General features: G+C 34.9%; 1 protein-coding gene across 2 annotated transcripts in view; it reads left to right on the top strand.

Moving 5' to 3' along the window:
• Positions 1-1,620: 1,620 nt before the first annotated feature.
• The window catches only part of LOC140506856 (arylsulfatase F-like), a 56,591-nt gene continuing 36,541 nt past the window's right edge, over positions 1,621-21,670 (top strand). The window contains exons 1-4 of one of the 2 annotated variants that reach the window (XM_072614469.1): positions 1,621-1,759; positions 16,628-16,700; positions 18,786-18,935; positions 20,981-21,102. In XM_072614469.1, coding sequence (XP_072470570.1) covers positions 16,687-16,700; positions 18,786-18,935; positions 20,981-21,102 — 286 coding nt within the window. In that variant the 5' untranslated portion in view covers positions 1,621-1,759; positions 16,628-16,686. Of the gene's footprint in view, positions 1,760-15,513; positions 15,535-16,627; positions 16,701-18,785; positions 18,936-20,980; positions 21,103-21,670 lie in introns of those variants that run through there. The other variant, XM_072614470.1, reaches the window with a different exon arrangement.

Below are 21,670 nucleotides of genomic sequence, written 5' to 3'. Positions count from 1 at the left end.
GAACTATAAATATTGAAGTCTCAAATGCAAATTAAAACAATTCTAAAGTACTACCTCACATCTATCGAATTGGCTAGTATGATAAATAAAGGAAAATGATAAATATTGGAGGGGATGTGGGAAAACTGTTATAATAATGCACTGTTAGTAGAATTGTGAACCAATCCAACCATTTTGGCAAGCAAGTTGGAACTACCCCCAAAGGATTATAAAACTGAATCTTTGATCTAGCAATACAACTTTTAGGTCCATATTGCAAAGAGATGAAAGAAAAGGAAATGGTTCTATTTACACAAAAATATTTGTAGTAGCTCTTTTTTGTGGTAGCTAAGAATTAGAAACTGAAATGGTACCCATAAATTGGTACAAAGGTTCAACAAGTTGTTGCATGTGATTGTAATAGAATATTTTTGTGCTATAAGAAATGACAGAATGATTTCAGAAAGACCTGGAAAGGCATGAACGGATACAGTGAAGTGAGCAGTAGCAGGAGAACATTTTACATAGAGGTATTGTACAAAGAACTATGAATGACTTGTTCTCAGCAATGCAATGATCCAAGACAATCCCAAAGGACTTGAGATGAAAAATACTATCCACCTCAAGAAGAAGAACTGATGTCTGAAGCATACTATTTGCATTTCTTACCTCCCTTCATCTCTCTCTCTCTCTCTCTCTCTTTTTAATTCTCTCTCTCTCTCTCTCTCTCTCTCTCTCTGTCTTCTTGCACAAAATGACTAATATGGAAATGTTGTACATGACTACACATGTATCAGCAATATGAGATTTTTTGCCATTTTAGGAAAGGGGAAGAGAAAAGAGGGAAAAAGAGAATTTGGAAATCAAAACTTAAAAAAAACAACCAAATCACAATATATGTTAAAAATCGTTTTTTACATGTAATTGGGGGAAAACAATGTATTATTCAAAAAGCCAAAGTCTCACAAGTTTTACCTTAAATAGCAAAACTTCATTAAAATTATGTGAAGGTAAGATATAATTATTGTATCCTTGTAACAACAATAATTGACAGTATTGGTTCAAATTTATAGTGTTGATTAACAGATAGAGTTTTCATATATTCTGTTTATTTGTTAGAGACAAAAATTCACTCCGAAGAGACTTATAATAGATTTCAATATTTAAAAATACAACTCACCCCTTGGTTTGACTTGTAGATAGCATAAAAGAAAGGGAAGTACCTCTGGTCATTCTAGGTGAGCTTGAGTACAGCCTGCCAATAGGAGTTCAAGGAAAAGCTTTAAGCCATGAAGTGAGTTGAAGGGAGACTTCATTGTGACCAGACTTCGGCATACATATGAAATCAATGTTTAGATGTTCACATGAGATATAAAGTGAATGGTGACTACCACAGGAAATAGTCGAGAGATAAGATTGCTAAATGTTCCATAAATTGGACAAGCACACAAATAACACGTTCTGGAGATACAGTGAAAACTAGCTCACACATATAGTTCATACAGTTAATCGGTTCAAAAATGTATCTTCACTACCTACTAATTATTAACAGATATCATTAAATGATTTTCTGAATGGTCTCAGATGAAATACACTTATTTAAATTTTAACTTGTAAATTTTTGTACTTTGACTAGGAGAACTCTCAGTTTCTTAAATAGGAGCACCTAAGAGTTTCACAACTTGCTGTCAACAGAGCTGGTAAAATTTTTCAACTTAATTGGAGTAGGAAATGCTAAGGAATCTCACTCACAAACATCTTTCTCACCTTTCATCTAAAGGTAAGTCATTTATCTTTATTATTATTTTCTTAATTTAAAACAAAAATATCTCATTAAATGCTATCCTAGTAGAATGCATTTCAAACATGAAAGTTCTTAGTAATTAAAAGAAAACAGCTCAATAGAATAGATTTTAAAATAATGTTGCAGGACCAATCATTTATCTTGTCTCTGGTGTTTTATTAATCATATCCAGTGATTTCTAAACCCAGTATAGAATTCTAAATATGTAGTAATTGCAATCAACTAAAGAAGTAATAATAGTTGACTTATAAAATGCCAGGTTTTTTTCCTTTAATAAACAAAGACCACTTTAAAGAATTTCAGAGTCCTGCTTTTTGTGATACTTTAGAATATTTAGTTTTGGATTTCTCCATTATTTTTTTAATCACTTGCTAACTTACATTATAGGGAAGTAATGTATAGTAACACTAAAATCTTTTCCCTTAGGAGACTAGTTTAGAGGAAAATACAACTCATTGAATACTGAGTAGTTTTAAAATAATCTTGCTATCTTTTTGCAGTCAATTCATAAGATATAAAACAGCTAAATTCTGTCAATTTCAAAATAACCTTTCACTGTTTTAGACTTTTACAATGTAAGTTCTTTAATAGCAAAGATAAGATATTGCAATTTTACCCACCTAACCACAGTTACAAATTTAAATTACAACCCACATTGGGTGGGCTTTCAAACCTTTTATTGAGTCCTACAAAAAGGAAAAGACACTTCATTATTAAAATTTTTGAAAGACTGTTAATACACTCAGTTCTTTTAAATATAATTTATTTTTCAGTTTTCAACATTCATTTCCACAAGAATTTGAATTTAAAATTTTCTCCACATCTCTCCCCACCCCCCAACCCAGGACAGCATTCACTCCATCCACCCCTTCCTCCAGTCTATCCTCCCTTCTATCACCCTCTTTGTCTATTCCCCTCCCTTCTATGTTCCTGTAGGGCAAAATAGAGTTCCATATCCCATTGCCTGTACAGCTTATTTCCCAGTTGCATGCAAAAATAATTTTTAATATTTATTTTTAAAGCCCACGTTGGGCGCCAAAATGTTGAGTCCTACAAAGATCTATGCCTGCATGAGATCTTTCTTCCAGGTGGGAATGAATGAGGCAGGAGCAAGGATGGTATGCACTCCGTTTATTCTCAGCTAGCTCAGAATATAGGCATTCTACTTTCCATGCATGCAACAAGCTCATATACACTGTGCGCTGAGCTTACATGCTTGCCTGTTGTTGCTCTTGCTCAAGATAATTGTGAAGGTTGGTTATTGTATAAGGGTGGTCCATCATGTAAGTCATGCAAGGACATGATGTCCCAAGAGATTTCTTCAGAGGACACCATGACCCTGATAACCTGAGAGTTCCAAACCCCTTACAATTCATGATATATCATTTAATCCCAAATCCAATAACAATAGTCAACATTTATATAGTGCTCACTAGGCTAAACACTGTAGAATAATTTTATTTCTCCAACAACCCTGGGAGGTGGTACTATTACTTATTATCTCCTTTACATGTAAAGAAGACTGATTGAATTCTCTGACATACATAATTATAATTTCGTTTCAAAACAAAATTTTGACAAGATCAAATTCAGATTTATACTCTCTAATGATAATATTTAAATAAATTTTCCCCCAAATCCATTATTTTCACTTTGTGCTTTAATATTTTTTTAAAAAATTCACTGTTCTAAATATATATTATTAAGTTCCTTAACTCTACAAATTGAAAAGTGATGCTGTGACTATAATTACTGAGATATAATGAATAGTAAACATCATATTGACTCTAATTAAAATAAATGCAAATTAAACAATGGTAGCTTAGACTTACATATACTAGTATACTTATACACTTTTTTTCAAACTTTTAAATAAACATGTCAATTTTACTAGCTCTTTGAGAGTAAAACAGATTGCTTTCCCTCAAAGTATTGTGATTTGTTTTATAAGTCTCTGCTTTGGAAAATTTAAGAATGCAATTCCAAGTGACAAGTATTTGTTCTATATCATAAGCTTCCTAATTGTTTTCTTTAAAATGTTTATTTGTTTTATTGCCCAAGTCAATGAGTAAAAGAACTCATTGAATATTTGAAATATTGTTTAGATAATGAAATAATTTGAAAAAATTGCTTTCTATATTTTGCACTAATATTTGTAAATTTTTAATTTGATCTTTCCTGATCTAAGCACTTTCCTTAATGGGTGAGCACATGCCTAATTGACTCCTATATTCCCCTTTAATGCTAAGTTCTTATTTAATTCTATCTTCAATAATTCTTACCCTAAGTTATTATAGACTTCTACCGAAATGCAATTTCAACACAAGTTTACAAAGTTTCTACTTACTTTCCAGTTGCTTCAAAATTTTAAGACAAGTTTTATTCTTGGCCATGGTCATACTGCAAACTGTGAGAATTCACTAGCTCCAGTTTGCTTTCACTAATTAGTGAACACTCTCTGGGGAAAGGGTGATGAAAGCAAATTTTACAGAAACAAGGGAACCTCAGTTTGGAGATTTATAGGAAACAACCTCTGATCCCTAGTTTATGATATCTCTTAAATTTTTTCTGCAATGGGAAACAAAGATTGCTGCCTTCTTATCTGTGTCTTGTCTGCCTACCCCACCCACAGTTTTGCCAAAACCAGAAAGGCAGAGAAAAGTATCCTTTTTTTGGAAGACTTTCTCAAGTCCTACAGAAAGGTTTTACTTTTCATACCATTTTCCTTTTGTTCACCAGACCACAGTAAAAGTTTAGTTTAATGATCAAGAAACACACACAGATAAACAGACCCGCACATGTACTTGTTAAGGTTTTTTTTCTTTCTTATCTCTAATCAGTTTACTCAAAACATTTAAGAGCAACCACAAAGTTTTAGTTTGTAGTAACTGAGAAATCCCTTCTTTGGACCAGAGTAGGTACCCATATGAGATTTCATATAATTTATCAGTTGAACTTTTTGCCCTAATATCAGCTCACAAAATCCATTCTTAAATACCCAGTGGCAGTCTTCTTTTCTCACTGTCACTAAGAAGAAACTTTCTGCAATTGACAGACCAAATCATAGAAAGAAATTAGAGAAAACAAAACAAAAAAAGAGCTGCTTATCCTATGAGAATTAGTAAGAATTAAGTTTCTGCTAGCTTCTACACTCTGTCACTTCTGAAACTATAAAGCCTCCCCAATGGGATGGACTACTCTATTCTTGAAGGGGCTTGAAGGCTGTGTTCCTAAGGGCTTTTAAAGGACTGTGGGAGTTCCCCAACTGGGAACTTTAAAAGAGTTTTCCCAGCAATATAAAGTTTCCCTTATCTTAACTCAGAAGAATTTGGGTTAAAACCAAGGAAGAGTCCAACTTCCATTACCTGGAGGGTGCTCTTGGGGGCTGAAGTCCCTCATTCAAGTACCATATGAGTTACCAACCAACATATAAAAATCTGTGACAAAGAGAAACTGAAGCACAGAGTTCTGATCATGATCTTTTTTTAGCTTTTCAGTTACAAAGGACAAAACTGACAGGCATATCAGCTCTTTTATAGTATTTTCATAGTTACTAAATTTAAATATGGACATATCTCACTTCTTATTGGTTGGTGCCATCTTATATGAGTTTCTACGAGGTGGTCTAAAATCACTTGACTAAAATCTTCTGGAAAGTCCCAGGTAAGGCAAACATTCTGTGATGAAATTGACTCACAAACCTGGAAAGTCCTGTGGTTGGCAATCTTCAGGGAGGGGCAGGAGGCCTGGGATCTATATGCTAGTACTTAGGAATAGATTTAGATATTTATAGTTGGAAAGCACCAAGAAAAAAGAAATCAGGAATAAGGCATCTGGAGTTGTTTTCCTCACTAGCTAATCTTGTAAGGTAGCTTGCAGGCTGTGGGTAGCAAGCTGCAAGGGTGCAGTACACAAATGAAGGTATAGGCTTAAGGCAGCTCAAACTCACACAATGAACAGTAAAACCAATATGTAGTAGATTGATCAAGTTCAGTAAAATGGAGTGGAAACTTATTAAGACTCAATCAGCTCACCACGCACTAATGATTAATCAATACCTACGATCAGTCAATTTTAAATCCTGCACCACAAATTTTCCATGTGTCAAAAATGTGTGCCTTTTTCTGTCTCTAGTCAATTTTTTCTCTGCTAAAAGCTGGGAAACATGCTTTATCATTAGTTGTTTAAAGCCACTTTGGTCATTGAACTTATCAGAATTCTTAAATCTTTCAGTTGGTTTTCTTTCCATTATTGCTACTGTTAAACAAAATATGGTTCTTCTCACATTGCTCTGAATCAGTTCATGTAAATTTTCCTAGACTTCTCTGAAATTCTCCCTTCAGTTTTCATTCCAAGTAACATTCAATGGAATTATTAATATTAACATATAATAATTTGTTCAGTCATTTCTCAATTGATAAATAATTACATTTTTTTCAATTTTTTGCTACAACAATAACAAAATGCTGCTATTGATACTTTTTGTCCACGTGAAGTCTAACATTTCTATGAATTCTAAGAGTCTTGGAAAAATTAGTGGTAAAAATTCACCATATTCAAAAAAGCTACCAGGCCTTGAATACCAGTGGTGAACTTCATTCCTAGTATGCTACATTGAAACAAACACTGAACTTGCAATCAGAAAACTTGGGTTGATTGGGCATTGTTCTTCCATATCTGTATGATATGGCTTAGTTACTTCAGTCACTAACATTGTGACTCAAATTTCCTCATCTGTAAAATGAAGGTGTTAAACTAAATGATGTCTAGGATCACTTTTAGCTCTGAAACTCTGTGATTCTGGATTAGCTTTATATACATTAGATCCATTTGGTACTGTGTTAGATGGAAAAACAATTCAGCTGCAATTGAAGGATTTTAGACTGCCTTGGTTTTTAGTATGTTATGTCATGGTCAAAGGACATCTGTAAAATGAGGAAGCTGATCTAGATAATATCTAGTGTCTCTTCTGGTTTTAAAATGTCCTCTCTCACAACTACCTCTCACTTCTGCTTCTTGTGCTGGAGATTGGCTGCTATAGAATTCCTAAGCTATGGTACTGACGTATGCTGAAGATCACACTGAGAAAGATATTGGCATGAACACCAAGCCATCTAATCCACTTCATATTGTCATCTGTTCCATTTCTATACTGCCCTTTGTCCTCACCTGTAACATTTTCCTGGACAAGACCTTCATGAATGTTACTCCTATTCCTCAGAAAAGTTAATTAAGTCAGCTTTCTAATTCCTAGGTCTGAGTTGTCCTGACTAGTAAATGAGTGAAAAGGCACCTAACCCATTATATTTAGTTAATTTTTACCCTGCTTTGCTTCCTATCAAGTTATCCATTCCAGATATATTGCTAAATGCTCTACTATGTGCAAGAAGAATTCATTTCAATCCATTTTCTACATCTTACTCTGGGAGCAGTGATATGATCACTACTACTATTGTTCCTACATTATATGACAGAAAAGAACTCCTTGAGACAAATCCATCCTCCTGACTCTCAGGTGCTAATAATTTTCAACATAGCTCTGGACTAATTTGGAGTTTCCTGCATTATTCTCATCAAGGTACATGTCCAGGTTCATAGGTGGGAGATGTCTTAGTCCACTAAAGCAAAAGTTCCCCTGATCAACCCTCATACATACTCACACACATACACATTCCAACAGATATATGATTCAATATAGTAAATATGTTTGCCTTGACTACTCAGTGATATGCTAAAAATAAATGAAAGAGTCTCTGCCTTCAAAGAATTAATAAAGGCAATGCAGTTTCCTAGGTAAGAGTGCTCACTGGAGGGCTCAAGATTAGTCTCCTATAAAAACTGGAATTAGATCTGATTTCTTGAAAGAAGTTAAAGATTATATAAGGAAGAGGCAAAGAGAAAATGTTTTCTAGGCACAGTACACAGTCCGTGGGAAAGCACAAAGATGAGAGGTAGGATGACATATCTTGAGAACATCAAGCAGTCCAATTTGGCTGGAACACAGAGTTTCTCAAAGAGAGTAGTAATTAGCCTGGAAAAATGGACTGGGGCCCAGTTGTGAAAGGCTTTAAAAACCAAAGAGTACATTTTAACTTAAAGACGAAGGCAGTCACTAGCATTTCTTGTGTAGGACGGTGACCTGGTCAGGCTTATATTTTAAGAAGAAGAATACTTTGGCATCTGGGTGGAAGATAGAAGAAGGAAGGGATCCAAGGTATATAAACCAAGTGGGAGGCTAATGAAATAATCCAGAATATATATATAATGAAGTGCTGAGCTAGAGTGGTGGCTATCTGAGTGAAGAGATCAGATGAAAGAGATAAGGTGGAGAGATAAAACTGATAAAATTTGTTAACTGGTTGGACATAAAGGGTTAGGAAGAGGAAAAGTCAAAAAAATTCAGGAATGACTCACAAGCTATTTAACCCAGTGACTGAAAGGATAATAATGTCCTCAGCAAAAAATAGAGAAGTAGGAAGTTGTGTGTGTGTGGGGGGGGAGTGGATAAAATTATGTTTCAGATGAATTAAATTTAATATTCCTATAGGATATCCAGTTAGGGAAGTCCAGTAAGACTTGGAGGGGACAAGCAAGTATTAAGTACCTACTATATTCTACACACATAGTGCTTTACAAATTTTATCTCATTTGATCATATCAACAACCCTGGGAAGTAGGCTCTATTATTATTCCCAATTTATAATTGAGAAAACTGAGGCAGAGGTTAACTGACTTGCCCAGCTAGTAAATATTTGAGACAGTATTTGAGTTCAAGTCTTCCTGAATCCAGTCTCTGCACACTATATGATATGCCATCTAGCTGTTTCAGTAGGCAGTTGTCAACGCAAGAGTAGATTATTTGGATTAAAAATATAAATACTGGGGTCATTAGCATTGATGTAGGAGCTGATGATGTAGAAGGACAATTAAATTGTCCCTGTGACACACATATCCATAATAAGTAGAATAAGAATAATGACATTGCAAAAGAGTTTGAAAAGAAGCTGCTGGAAATGTAAGAAGAGACTCACGAGATACGTGTGATAAAAATCCAGGGAGAAGGTGCCTAGGATTAAAAGGTGGTCAATAGTGTCAAATGCTACAGGAGTAAAAATGTATAAAGATTGAGAAAAAGAAAAATTAGTAATTACTAAATAAGAGATAATTGATAACTCAGAAATCAGTTGTGGATGAGCAACGAGGTCTGAGAAATGAGTAGGAGGTGGAAAAATAAAGGCTGAATGTAGATAGCTTTTCCTTGAATTTGATTGTGAAATGGAGGAGATTATATGGGTTGTCTCAAAAGTCAGTGCTACTTTAAACTTTTGGGATATCTTGTATAGAATAAGGAGGGAGAAGGTAATTTGGAATGATATGTCATTGTAGAATTGGGAAGAAGTAAGAACTTCTGATTCATGTACTCCTCTTTGGTGAAATAATCTGTGAAATCTGTTGAGAGAACAGGGAGATAATGATCTCTTGAGAGAAAATGCAGAAAGAATTTTATGCAGAAGAGATTTGAAATAGACGTTGAAAGGAGTGAACTGAGAGTCAATCAGGGATAATGTTGGTGGGTGGTAATCTGAATTTATAGTGGATCAAGACTGCAGTTTTATGGCTTCCTCCTGTGTTCATACCCAGGAACATAGAAGACAGATGCTAAGATTAATTCAGGGTTGGGCTTTGGGAAAGGATGAGCAGTGACAGGACAAAGGAACAAAGTACTTGAGAATAAAAAGCAGTTTAAAACTAAAAATGTCAACTACAAAAATCAAAAATTTTAAGGGAGGAAAGTGAGGCCAGAGCAGAATGAAGGCTTCATAAGGCAGAGAAAATCTGGAGAGTGACTAAGGGGTGCAGTGATGGTAGGTTGGAGAAATGGACTAGGACAGGGGAGGGGAACCTGTGACTTTGAGGTCACTTTTGACCCTCTAGGTCCTTAAGTGTAGCCCTTTACTGAGATTATTTGACCTGTGAAGTTTGGATTCATTCAAAGGACTCCACTTGAGGACCTAGAGGGCCATATGTGGCCTCAAGGCTGCAAGTTCCCCAGCCCTGGTCTAGGAGCACAGGTTGAATTGAATTGAAAGATAGGATAGAAGGTAGTAGTCAGCTAGAGAAATATCAAGAATAATGCTAGAGACAGTGCTTTCATAAATAAGGATACTGCCTTAAATACTAAAATTAGTCACCCATCAAAGCCACTCATTTTATGAGGCTCTTTCCCTTGTCCCTCGAAGAAATATCTTGGCAAATAACAGATCACTTAGACTTAGACCTATTCTCCAGCAAGTACTTCAATATATAAACTTCCCATCTCTTTTTTCCTATAATCTCATGGATGCTACATTTTAGGCCACTTCTTACACATTGGTAAAAAAAATAGTATTCATAAATATGTATACATATGTATATATATTCATATTATGTATTCAAATTATATATATTAAATATATGTTTATACAAGCTTGTATGTCTATATACATATGTATTTTAAAAATTACTCTATACCCATATTTAATACCTTTAAATCATCAAATTGCTTTATGATATATTTCCTCCCTATAGACTATTTTGTGCTTACATTTACATATATCTTTGAAAATATGAAGAGGGGAAAAAAAATCTCAATTATTTTTTTAAATTCACTTATACTGAGTGCCAGATTCTCTTTCTCCCTCCCTAAAAAATTAAATAAATTCACCTATACTTGTTTAATGAAATCTTTGAATTTAAAGTATGTATATGTATAATGTTGCTCAATTCAGTACTTCAGAGATTATTGATTTCATTAGTCTGAATACATCCTCAGCTAACAGATCACAGCTGCTTTAAAATTGAGATAGTTTTAATTAGTTGGGGCAAAAGAATTAGTTACCTTATGTGAAGTCTCATGGTTCTGTCTACATATACATCATCCGTCACCAATCTCATTCAAAATCCTTTTCACTTTGGCAGGACTTGACAAAATGGTGACTCTACCATCATGACCTTGAAGAACCTAGGACCACCTCTACACAAAGATAAGGTGTCAGAATAGGACTTCAGTGCAGTATATGCATATACACACAGATTAAAGCTAGTATTTTAATTAATAGAAATCACTATTATATAATAGCCTTATTATAGGCATCTAGATTTGCAGTAGATAAGCTGTTGGATCAGAGGTCAAGAGAACTTAAATTCAAATATTGCCCCAGATAATTACTAGCTTTGCAACCCTACAACCCTATATAAGTCATTTGACCTTTGTTTGCCTCAGTTTCCTCAACTGTAAAATGGGGATCATAATAACTTATCTCTTAGTTTTGCAGTGAGGATCAAATGAGGTAATGATTATAAATTATCTATAAACATCAAAACAATCTATTAACTATTATTATCATTCAAAATGTGTGTAACTGCAGAGTACAAAGTCGTTAAATTATATACTGTAGCCTTAAAATAGAAATTATATAACAAAGAATACATTCCTTAATATATTTAATATGAGAGTGTGGAGAAGCATGCCATTCGAGTAGTTGCAACATGTAATGAGTGATAAGAATTACCAAGGCAATCTAATTTCTATTGATGTATGTAGTTATAGTAAAATTACTTTAGAAAATGGTAGACTGTTAAAGGATTTTAATGGTGCCTTTTAAAAGGTTAAGGTAAAATGGGTAGTAAAAATTTACTTAAGAAAAGAAATAAAAGTTCATTTATGAAATTTGCTTTTGTTTGGGTTGATCACACAAGAGTAGCATGAGGTTTATTTAAGGATGTCTTGAGATATCACATTTGCTTCCTAATAGTATCAACATCAAATTCTGAATTTATAATTCCCCTCCATAGTTTAATAACAGATGAGAAAAGTGGTGCAGTGGTTAGAACCCTGGACTTGGAATCAGGAAGACTTATCTTCATGTCTTCAAATTCAGTCTCAGACACATAACAGCTATGTGGCCTTGAATAAGTCACTTAACCCTGTTTGTCTCAGTTCCTCGTCTGTAAAATTAACTAAGAGAAGAAAATGGCAGACCATCCCAGTATCTTTGCCAAGAAAATGCTAAGTAGAGTTACAAAGAGTTGAATATAATAAATGAGTGACCGATAGCAATAAATGTTTTTTAAATGAAAGTGCTAAAATACAGTAAAATTTTCATTTTTGCAATGAATTACTGCATAGTTTACACGTTGTAACAATATATTTTGCAGCAATCATATCCAATCTATTTGAAAGCTATCCTGTTTATATTCCTTTAAACTGACTAGTTGGTTGGTAAGAGTTCCTTGAGGGCAAATACTTTCTTCTGTTTCCTTTGTATCTATCCCAAGCACCTAATAAAATACTGAGACGATCTTCTTGAGTCATAATGGAATGAATCGACTACATTCAGCCACAAAGGAAATAGGAGAAACTGGCCACTCTTGGTTGTTTAATAACCAAATACAAGAATAGAATAGGCATAGAGCTATGGTACAATCATTTCATTAAGTGACTTTAAGTGTAGCCTGAGCCTTCAAACTTGTTGCTTGTTATTAATTCCAATATCTACTGGGTTTCTTTTTCTTCTTTATAGGAAGATCACAAAGTTACTCTAGGTATCTCTTCACAACTGTCAGTAATACAGCATATAAATAAGTTGTACTGTTACTTTGGAGATTTTTAAAACCATTTAAACTTACACTTTAAGATGGAAATATAACTGTTAATAATATTGAAACATGCCATTAATATTATTCTATTTTGTATTTGGGGTTGAATTAAAAAAAACTTTCTTAGGTAGCTTTATTAAATAACCCTTCTATTATCAAATACAGATGTGAAAAGTTGGATAAGTGATATATTTTATCTGTGAAGAATAGTTTTCAGATTGTTGGGTTTTTTTTTCTTTCTGAAGTCTACATTGGTAATTCAAGGGGACATGTACTACCTTTTCAGGTTGGCAAAGTTGTAAGGATGCATTGTCTAATTTAATCTTCATGGTAATACTGTGAGGTAGATTCCAAAGGCGTTGCTATCTCTATTTTATGGATGAGGAAACAGTAGCTCAAAAAGATTGAATGACTAGTCAGGTGATCAACATATGAAGTAGGCTTCAAGCCCATGCCTATCATGCCTCCATTCCTAGAGCTCTTTCCATTATACCCCAATGCCTCTATAGTGGAAAATGGAGAGTCATCTGTCTTACCTGTTACAGAAGAAATTCTTGCTTCAGGGATGGGTTGGACTAGATGACCACAAATTTTCCTTTCAGTTGTAAGATTTTTTGATTCTCTGAATAAAAAAAAAAGGTAGCAGGAGGTTGGAACTCAAAATAAATGAAAAGCTTGTAAGAGAGCACTTAGGTGGCCTTACTGAGTCAAGTCACCAGTCACAGACAAATTATGTCTCTGGGAACTTGGAGAATTGTCAGATATGATCATCAAACAAATGCCAATGCTTTCTGAAAGATCATCAAAAAATAGAAAAGTGCCACAGACCTGAAGAAAAGAAATGTTTTCTCACTCTTAAAAAGAGAGTATAATAAACTATGCACTGTTGAATGTGACTCCAATTTTTGCAGAAAACAATGGTGAATATATTATTAAAGCATGGTTTAAAAGCACTATAAAAGGGAAGTGATAATGATCAAGAACCAATATGATTTCTTCAAGAAAAGATCATGACTAACCTCATTTACTTTTCAGATGGATTACTCACCTAGTATATCAGGTAAATGTCATAGACATACAATAAATATATTTAGGTGAAGAGCTTGACAAAAATATTTCATAATACCTTTGTGGATAAGGCAGACCACTATTTATCATTTTTATCAGTGATTTAGATGAAGACATAATCGTCAGACTTGCATATGAGAAAAAATTCTGAAGATTAGCTAGTAATAGCTAGTATTTATATAGGACATAACGGATTGCCATGCTAAGTATTTTTACAGACATGATCTCGTGTAATCTTAGCAACAACTATGGGAGAAAAGTTATTATTATCCCCATTTTACAGTTGAGGAAATTGAGATAGAGGTTAAGTAACTTGCCCACCATCTCCTACCTTTTAAGTGACAGAAGCCGGATTTGAACTTAGGTCTTCTTGATGGTAGGACAAACACTCTATTCACTGTGTCACTTATCTACCTAACATTAGCTGATAGCAACAGAATCCCAGAAGATCTAAAGAGATTAGAAGTATCAATTCTTTCTCACAAGATTAATTGTAATAGTGAGAGGTAACAAGTTATACACTTGGGCTCAATAAATCAATGTTATAAATACAGAATAGAGAATATAGTTAGGCAGAAGCTCATATGGAATATTGAGGGTTGTGGTGGACTTATAAGCTCAATATGAGTCAACAATTTGATATGGAAGCCAAAGAAGCTACTATGAGTTTAGGCTGAATCAAGAGATTGTTGAGAAGCAAGAAGTGATAGTTTGACTGCCCTGGTTTCTCTGAGAGTGTTTTTTTTTTTTTTTCCCTCTGGAAATCACAGTCTTTAACTTTCTATATCCTTGGTATTTGCTCATCTTCTACATACGCCGAAATGGCTGGCTGCTATAACAGAGGAAGAAAAGCTCGGCATTACATTTCCATTTTGTAGTGGTCTTCAAGGGCCAGAAATGATAATACGTGTTTATGCTATTTTGAAGGTAGCCCTGTAAAGAGGTAGAGACCATCATACACTCTAAGTTTCAATTTTCTCAGCTATTGAGCTTGAACCTGATGACTTCTATGTCAAATCTATGAGCCTAAGGTGAATGTTATGACTATCACATTGATCTGTAATATTTTTTAAGGTAGCTTGATGTATAATGATTAACATTGAATATATAGCTAAGGAAATTACTTTCCCTTATCTGCTGCGCTAATCAAATCTGAAGTAGCAGACACCAATAGCTCTTTTGTTTGTAAGCTTCTGAATATTACTTAACAATTCCAATCATTTGTGTTGATTTCAACATCTGTATCTTTATATCTGCATTGCTTCAGCAACTGTTTTAATCAATCTACTTGACACAGATGAATTACCTATATGATTCTCCACAAACATCTATTTTTTTTTTAATTTTTACCTCATCATTCATGCCATGAATGCATTAGTAAATGAGCTGAGATCCTATTTTCCTAAGAAGATGAGGACATCAATTTGCTTCTTTTAAGCTGTCTTCACTAACTCCTAGTTTTTTTAGGACCTTAGGAAGAAGCATTATTCCTAGTTTTCATTAATCTTCTTAATCACTTCTGGAATACCTTAACTCAGACAATAACTAGCAGTGTGACTGCAGACAAGTAAATTAGTTTCCCTGAGTTTCAGTTTTATCATATCTAAAATAAAGAGGTTGGACTCAATAGTCAATAACAATAACAATAACAATTCTTCCAGTTTTAAGTGTGTTGTTCTTAGGTATTGTTCTTATGTATTTGGCAGGTTTGAGCCAAACTTGTATAATTTGGATAGGACTAGACTTTGCGTGTTTGGGTATGTCATTTTGGAGCTAATAATCATATATGAGTAATTGAAGAATGTAATACTTCCTTCAAAGAAGAACAGGAGGTGGAGCCTTAGGATGGTTCATAGCTCTGGATTTGCACTGGTATGCAAATCAGTTACATACATACTTATGTCTATATCAGGCATGTAAGCTCTGCCCATTCTTACTCTATATAATGTGAGTAGGGTGGTACTAAAGATCTGGCAAACATTTTTTTCCAGTCAGATTCAAGAAGAAAGTTTAACTACATTTCTCTTCTAGGAAACTTAAAACAGGTGAGTTGGGGAGATTTGACTACATCATATTTTTTTTTGCTGGAGAAATTCGGACTTTGTGGTTGTGGTAGGCAGAGAAAACAAAACTTTTTGCTTGGCAAAATTCCATTGGGACGTTATCCACACTGAAACACAGAAGGAGGAGGCCAATAAATACAGTTCTATTGAATTTTATCAGGATGAAGAGAATCATTTGGAGAAGATTCCTAGACTTTTGGGTATGAATTAATATTGTTGGGTATACTCAGTGGGATGAAAATTGGAAGACTAGGCTCTTAGATATTAATGGTAGAAAGCAAACTTAGATGTGTAAATATGTCTGTGAGTGCTGAGGAGGGGAGGGAGAAATCTTGCTTTATAATGACATTTGACAGCCCTTCTTTGGTGCTGAGTTTCTGAGGCTTCCTATACACAGATGCATTCTGACACTTAACAACCCTTAACTCTCAGAGAGCTTGGGGACTTCAGGAACCCATATTAATCAAAGAAAGAACAGTAACATAACGAAAATGGAGACAGGCTCTGATATTCTAAAGTCATTTTATAGGATTTTTTATCTGGGCTTCCAAGGGTTTGGAAGTCTTCTCCACCTTTAGGGGCACCTACATTTTACCTGAGGGGCTATAAGGACTCAAAACCATTACAGATGATGAGAGATCAAGGATTCTAGAGTTTTCATAGACTTATGCATTTGAACTAGAGTATTTGGCAAATGATTAGATGAAAAAGAAAAATGAAAACAAAACAAAAAAACAGGTTAGTCACCTAGTGGTACATTGCTTTATTTTTTTCCAATAGAATTTATTTTCAGTTTTCAACACTCACTTCCATAAGATTATCGTTTTGTGGCATCTGCTGCTCTAGAATTTTGGAGTCATTTTTTACAAGTATCTTGAAGGGTTTAGGGGGAGAGCTCAGGCAGGTCCCTGCTTCTGTTCTGTCTCCTTGGCTCAACCCTGTTTTATTTTTTTGGATAGCAACTAAAAACTATTTGATATATTTGGGAAATGGTGGAAATTTCTTAGAAGTCTAGAAACTTCTAACTTTAGTTACTAATTTAATTGATATAAAGGTATTGAATTGACTTTTACAGGCAGTTATTCCTTTCCTGAAGAAGAAAAGGAATATATACATACATAAAATTGAAGATACATGATGGAGCACTGGTAAGAGACAATGCCATTGAATATTTTCCCTCTCTAATTCTCTCTTACCCAAAGGACAAAATTTGTGTAGCATTTGAAAATTCAATACTACAGATGTGTAATACAATGAGATTATTCCTTCTGATAAACACAGTATTTCCTGCGATAGAAAGTGTTGGTTACATATCCAATAGACAAAAAACTTAATAAATTCAGCTGATGATGAAACAAAAGCTGCTTTGTGAACCTGAACAGATCTGTATTGGGATTACAGCATTCATTGCACCCACCCAAGGGTTTTATAATCATTGGACATTAGAAAGGCTGACAAGTACATCCTTTTTTAGATTCTGAAGGTAACAGTGAAACAGTTACTTCTCACTTCTTACCTCCAGATCCTTCATTCCGAAGGATCCCAACATCTGAAAGAAAAAAAGTGGGATTATACCAACTATTTTTTAAAGGCTAAATAGAGGAGTAGACATTCATGACTATTGTAAATCTACTTTTTTAAAAAATGTATGTGTGCAACATGAAAATGAGATCAGATTATTAATCTGTACCTGGTAATCTGCGAGTCTTAGTAGATTGGGAACCATTCCAATTTTTAGTTTAATTTTTATTTTGGCTCCAGTTGCTTGAGAAAATTCAGTGAGTAATGTGTGGACATTGCTATTGTATCAGTTTACTGATACTGTGTAGTAAATGAGGGTTAGCATCGACATAACCAGATTCACTCTGAAAGGAAATTCCTATTTCTGTCTTATGGATGCCATCTGGCTGTACAAATGACAGAACATGAAATTATATTATTTGGATGAAACTAAAAAAAAAACCCACCTATATTCAACTTATAAGAATAATATAATTTAAGGTCTATGTTGATTTTTTTCATTGACTTTTATTACTACCAGAGCTGACTTTATCCTTAGAGCAGTGGTTTCAAGAAAACTATAGATATTTCCTCTGAGTCTTCTCCACTCCACTGTAGTGCCAAAGTGATATTCATGCCTACAGTGGCCATGAATATCTTGGCGCAATTGTAATCATGAAATACCACAGACTTTCCACATGGAAGACAGAACCAAAACATTTATTCAGACACCACAAAGCCAAATCCATCATAATCTATATACAGTAAGAATGCAGAGGGCAACACCAGACCCAAGCCTTCCTTCTGTTAGGCTTCCCACAAATGAGCTTCCTTAAATAAATCACAAACTCCTTTAAACAAAATCACAAACAAGCTCCCTCACTCATGCTAGCCAGCAACCTGCATCCTTCAGTTCTGACTGTACTGACCAATTTCCTCCCAGCTCTGCTCTAGCTCTATCTCTTCTTATTCCACCCATTCAGCAAACTCTTCCCACGACAGACTCCATGTGACTCAGACTTCCCTGTGACCTAGGCAGGTCACATGGGCCTATTAATGAATGGGAAAGATCTTCCTATTTTAATTACCATTATATCCACTTGTTCAGTAATAGCTGAAATTTCTCTTGCCCAATAAGAATTAAGGCTTAATATACAAGTGGCCTTGAAAGAAGGAACTTTAAATTAAGATCTTAAAACCTTTCTACACCCCTTTTTTGTGGATGACTGGAGAGAAAGTAGGTGGATACTAGTTATCTGAAAGTGAGGTGGAGGAAGAAGCTCTGGACACTGCAAAAGAACAGATCAAGGGAAGACTGGGGACATTAAAGACAAATTCTACAAAAGATGCTTTGGTATTCAACTGTATAACTTGGTCCAAAGTTGTCTCTTATAAACCTCTCATGAGTTCTCATACCTGTTTGTCTGGATGTCTATGTTTATCTGAAATTTATTCAATCTATTTTTATACATATAAAACTAAAATTGTTATAAGACCTATCTAGGGAATTTCTTAACGCAAAACCTGCCCCAGAATTCCCTCCAGGATTAGTTGGTTTAAAATGAATTTATCCCCACTGAGGGACAGAGATCAGTAGAACTGAATGCCTGAATTAATGTTGCCCATGCTTTGGCTCATAGCAGAAACAGATGTACTAATTTCATTTTTATCATCTAAAAAGTTGCTTTGGTAAATGCCTGATTCATCAAAAAATAATCTTTTTTTCTTCATAGGTATTCCTTCATCATTCTGTATCTATGTGGTCTATTGTTGAAAATGTGTGGATCAACGGTTGTACCGGACTCCAGACCCAATGTACTACTGATAATGGCTGATGATCTGGGAATTGGTGACTTGGGATGCTTTGGCAATGTTACACTCAAGTATGGGCTTAGCAAATTTTAGTTTTGTTTTGTTGTGTAAAAGCTATGTTAAAGTCTATGGATACATACACATGTGGTTGTGTGGTTTGTCCTTCATTCTAAAAGAGGGACATGGCCTCAGGGAGATGATGACAGGACTTACAGTTGACTTTTATTTGAGTGAGGGAGGGCTGTGCAAAGACTCCAGCCTCTCTTTCTCCTCCAGAGCCATCTGAGCCCAGTAGCCAGATATCCATCAGGACTGGAGAAGGCTCAGGATGCAGTGGGAGACTTTGGCCCTTTTATGCTAAGGTCTTTTCAGTTTCTTACTTAGAGTGAGGCAATGTCCATTCAGTGAATAGGCCTGTTTAAGAAGTGAGTCAAGGGATGGTCCTAATAATAATAATATTAATAATAAGTCAAAATGGGAGGGGAAGACCCTTAGGGTTGCTGGTTAAAAGAGAAACAGTTACTATTTACATTCATTCTGAGCCAGGAGGTTCCAAAATATAACCATTAAGTTGTGCTTGGGCAGTGACCTATTCTTGTCCAATCCATGAGATCCAGAGTGAATTGGGTTTAAGCCTTGGTCTTTGAGAGAGAAATATAGCCAGTAAATGCCAGGTTAATTAGGCAGCTTTTGGCCATCAAAATTTACTTTCCTTTGGACAGAACACCCTCAGGTAAGGAGAAAGGAGAAAGAAAGGAGAGGAATGGGATAGAAGAGGGTGGGAGGAAAGGGAGAGGAGGGAAGAGGAGAAGAGGAAAAGACAGAGAATGAACTGAGTTGCCCAACTGCGAGTGGCCAACTGTGTCCCCATTCAGGCAGGTCAGACCACACACAATATGTACAACTGGGTTAATTGGTGCTATTTTTTAAAGACTTTGTTGTGACCAAATTAACGTACCAATTTGATCAAAATGATCGTGTTAATCATTTCAGTAAACGATATTACCTATGTCTACAGAAATAATTGCAATGACAATTAGGTCACAGTGAATAGAAGGCTGGGCCTGGAGTCAGAAAGACCTTAAGCTCAAATCCAGCCTCAGATACTTTCTAGCTGTGAAATTCTGATTAAGTCACTTAACTTCTATTGGCCTCAGTTTCCTCCACTATAAAATGAAGATGATAAAGGCATGTATTTTACCAGGTTGTTGTAAGGATCAAATGATATAACATTTGTAAAATGCCTGTTACCATACTTAGCACATAGCAGATGCTATAGAAATTCCAGCTATTATTAGCTATTATATTAAAAGTTGAAAGGAAGATTCATCAGAAAGTCCAAGGTTTTTTGGGGGGAGGTGTTTTGAAGTCTAGTGTATGAATAGTCAATAAATTAAGTTTTAAAATCTACATTCATGAGGGATTTATAGGTAATATGATACTTTAATCTCAATGCTGTATTCCAGTGTCAGTTTAATGAACCTAGGAACAATTAAGAAATATTCAATCTAGAAGAGAAGACATAAAAGGGAGATAAGGATATTTGTGGGGCTGTCATCTCAAGAAAGAATCTATTGTATTCCATTTGAACCAAGAAGGCTACTATCAGTAGATAGAAGGTGTAGAGAGAGATGTAAGTTCAAAAAAATACTTCCTAATCAATTAGAGGGCTTTAAAAAATTGAATAGATTGTCTTGGAGATAAATGAATTCCCCTTTACTGATGGCATTTGAATGCATACTGTATAACCACTTGTGTGGGTAGTAAAGAGGAGATTAACGTTTGGGTAGAAGTTAGAGTAACCATTGTTTTCTCTCAGTTTTGATAAACTATCATTCTATTAATTGGTGTAAATGCACTTAAATAAATCTGCAACCATTTAAGAATTTGGAAAAAAAAATAATAAAAATGGAACCTCCAAGTCTTTTATCCTAGCTTTCACTGTCTAAGGTATCTCCTGTTAATGTAGCACATTGGTAGGAGGGGAAAGCAATGCTCAAAAATCTATGTTGTCTAAAGGTTCTATGAGTCTGGACTCAAGTAACCTTAATTGAATGTTCTCGTACAACTTTAGTTATCTTAAAACGTGTTTGTTTTTCCTCTCTCTACTTTTTAGGACTCCTAATATTGACCGCCTCTGCAAAGAAGGTATAAAACTGACTCAGCATATTGCTGCAGAATCATTGTGTAGCCCCAGCAGAGCAGCTTTCCTCACAGGCAGATACCCAGTCAGAACAGGTTTGAAGATCTTTAAAGTATTATATCGTTGATTTCTTATAGAATTTTGCTCCACTGATTTCGGAAAACACCATAAATCTTATAGTGCAGTGGTGTTAAACTCAAAGACAAATGGGGACTGCTAACTGGTACATAAGGATCTCTAGAGGCCACATGTTGACTTAGTTTTGAAATGTGATATTGTCTATGTTTTATTGTATTATTTTGTCAAAAATCTCCCAATTATATTTTCTTATCTGATTTGGACCACACACAGCAGTGTTGTACGTGGCCCACTGGAGATGGTTTTGATGCCTCTGAAATAGCTGAAAGAGTACTAGCTCTGGCATTAGAGGACCTTGGTTCACATCCTGCCTTGACACAAGTCTTTTTGTGTCATTGTTTGAATTTCATTGCTTTCATCCATAGAAGGATGAGTTGCAGTATGTCACTTCTATTATATGTTCCAGCAGGGAACAACCAGATGCTCCAATGAATAGAGCACTGAGCCTGGAATCTCAGGAACACTTGAGTTCAAACACAGCCTCAGAGACTTACTAGTTGTGTGACCCTGGGGAAATCACTTAAT

The sequence above is a fragment of the Notamacropus eugenii genome, chromosome 5, assembly GCF_028372415.1.
Source record: "Notamacropus eugenii isolate mMacEug1 chromosome 5, mMacEug1.pri_v2, whole genome shotgun sequence".
NCBI lineage: Eukaryota > Metazoa > Chordata > Mammalia > Diprotodontia > Macropodidae > Notamacropus > Notamacropus eugenii.
This window is presented reverse-complemented; position numbering and strand designations above follow the sequence as displayed.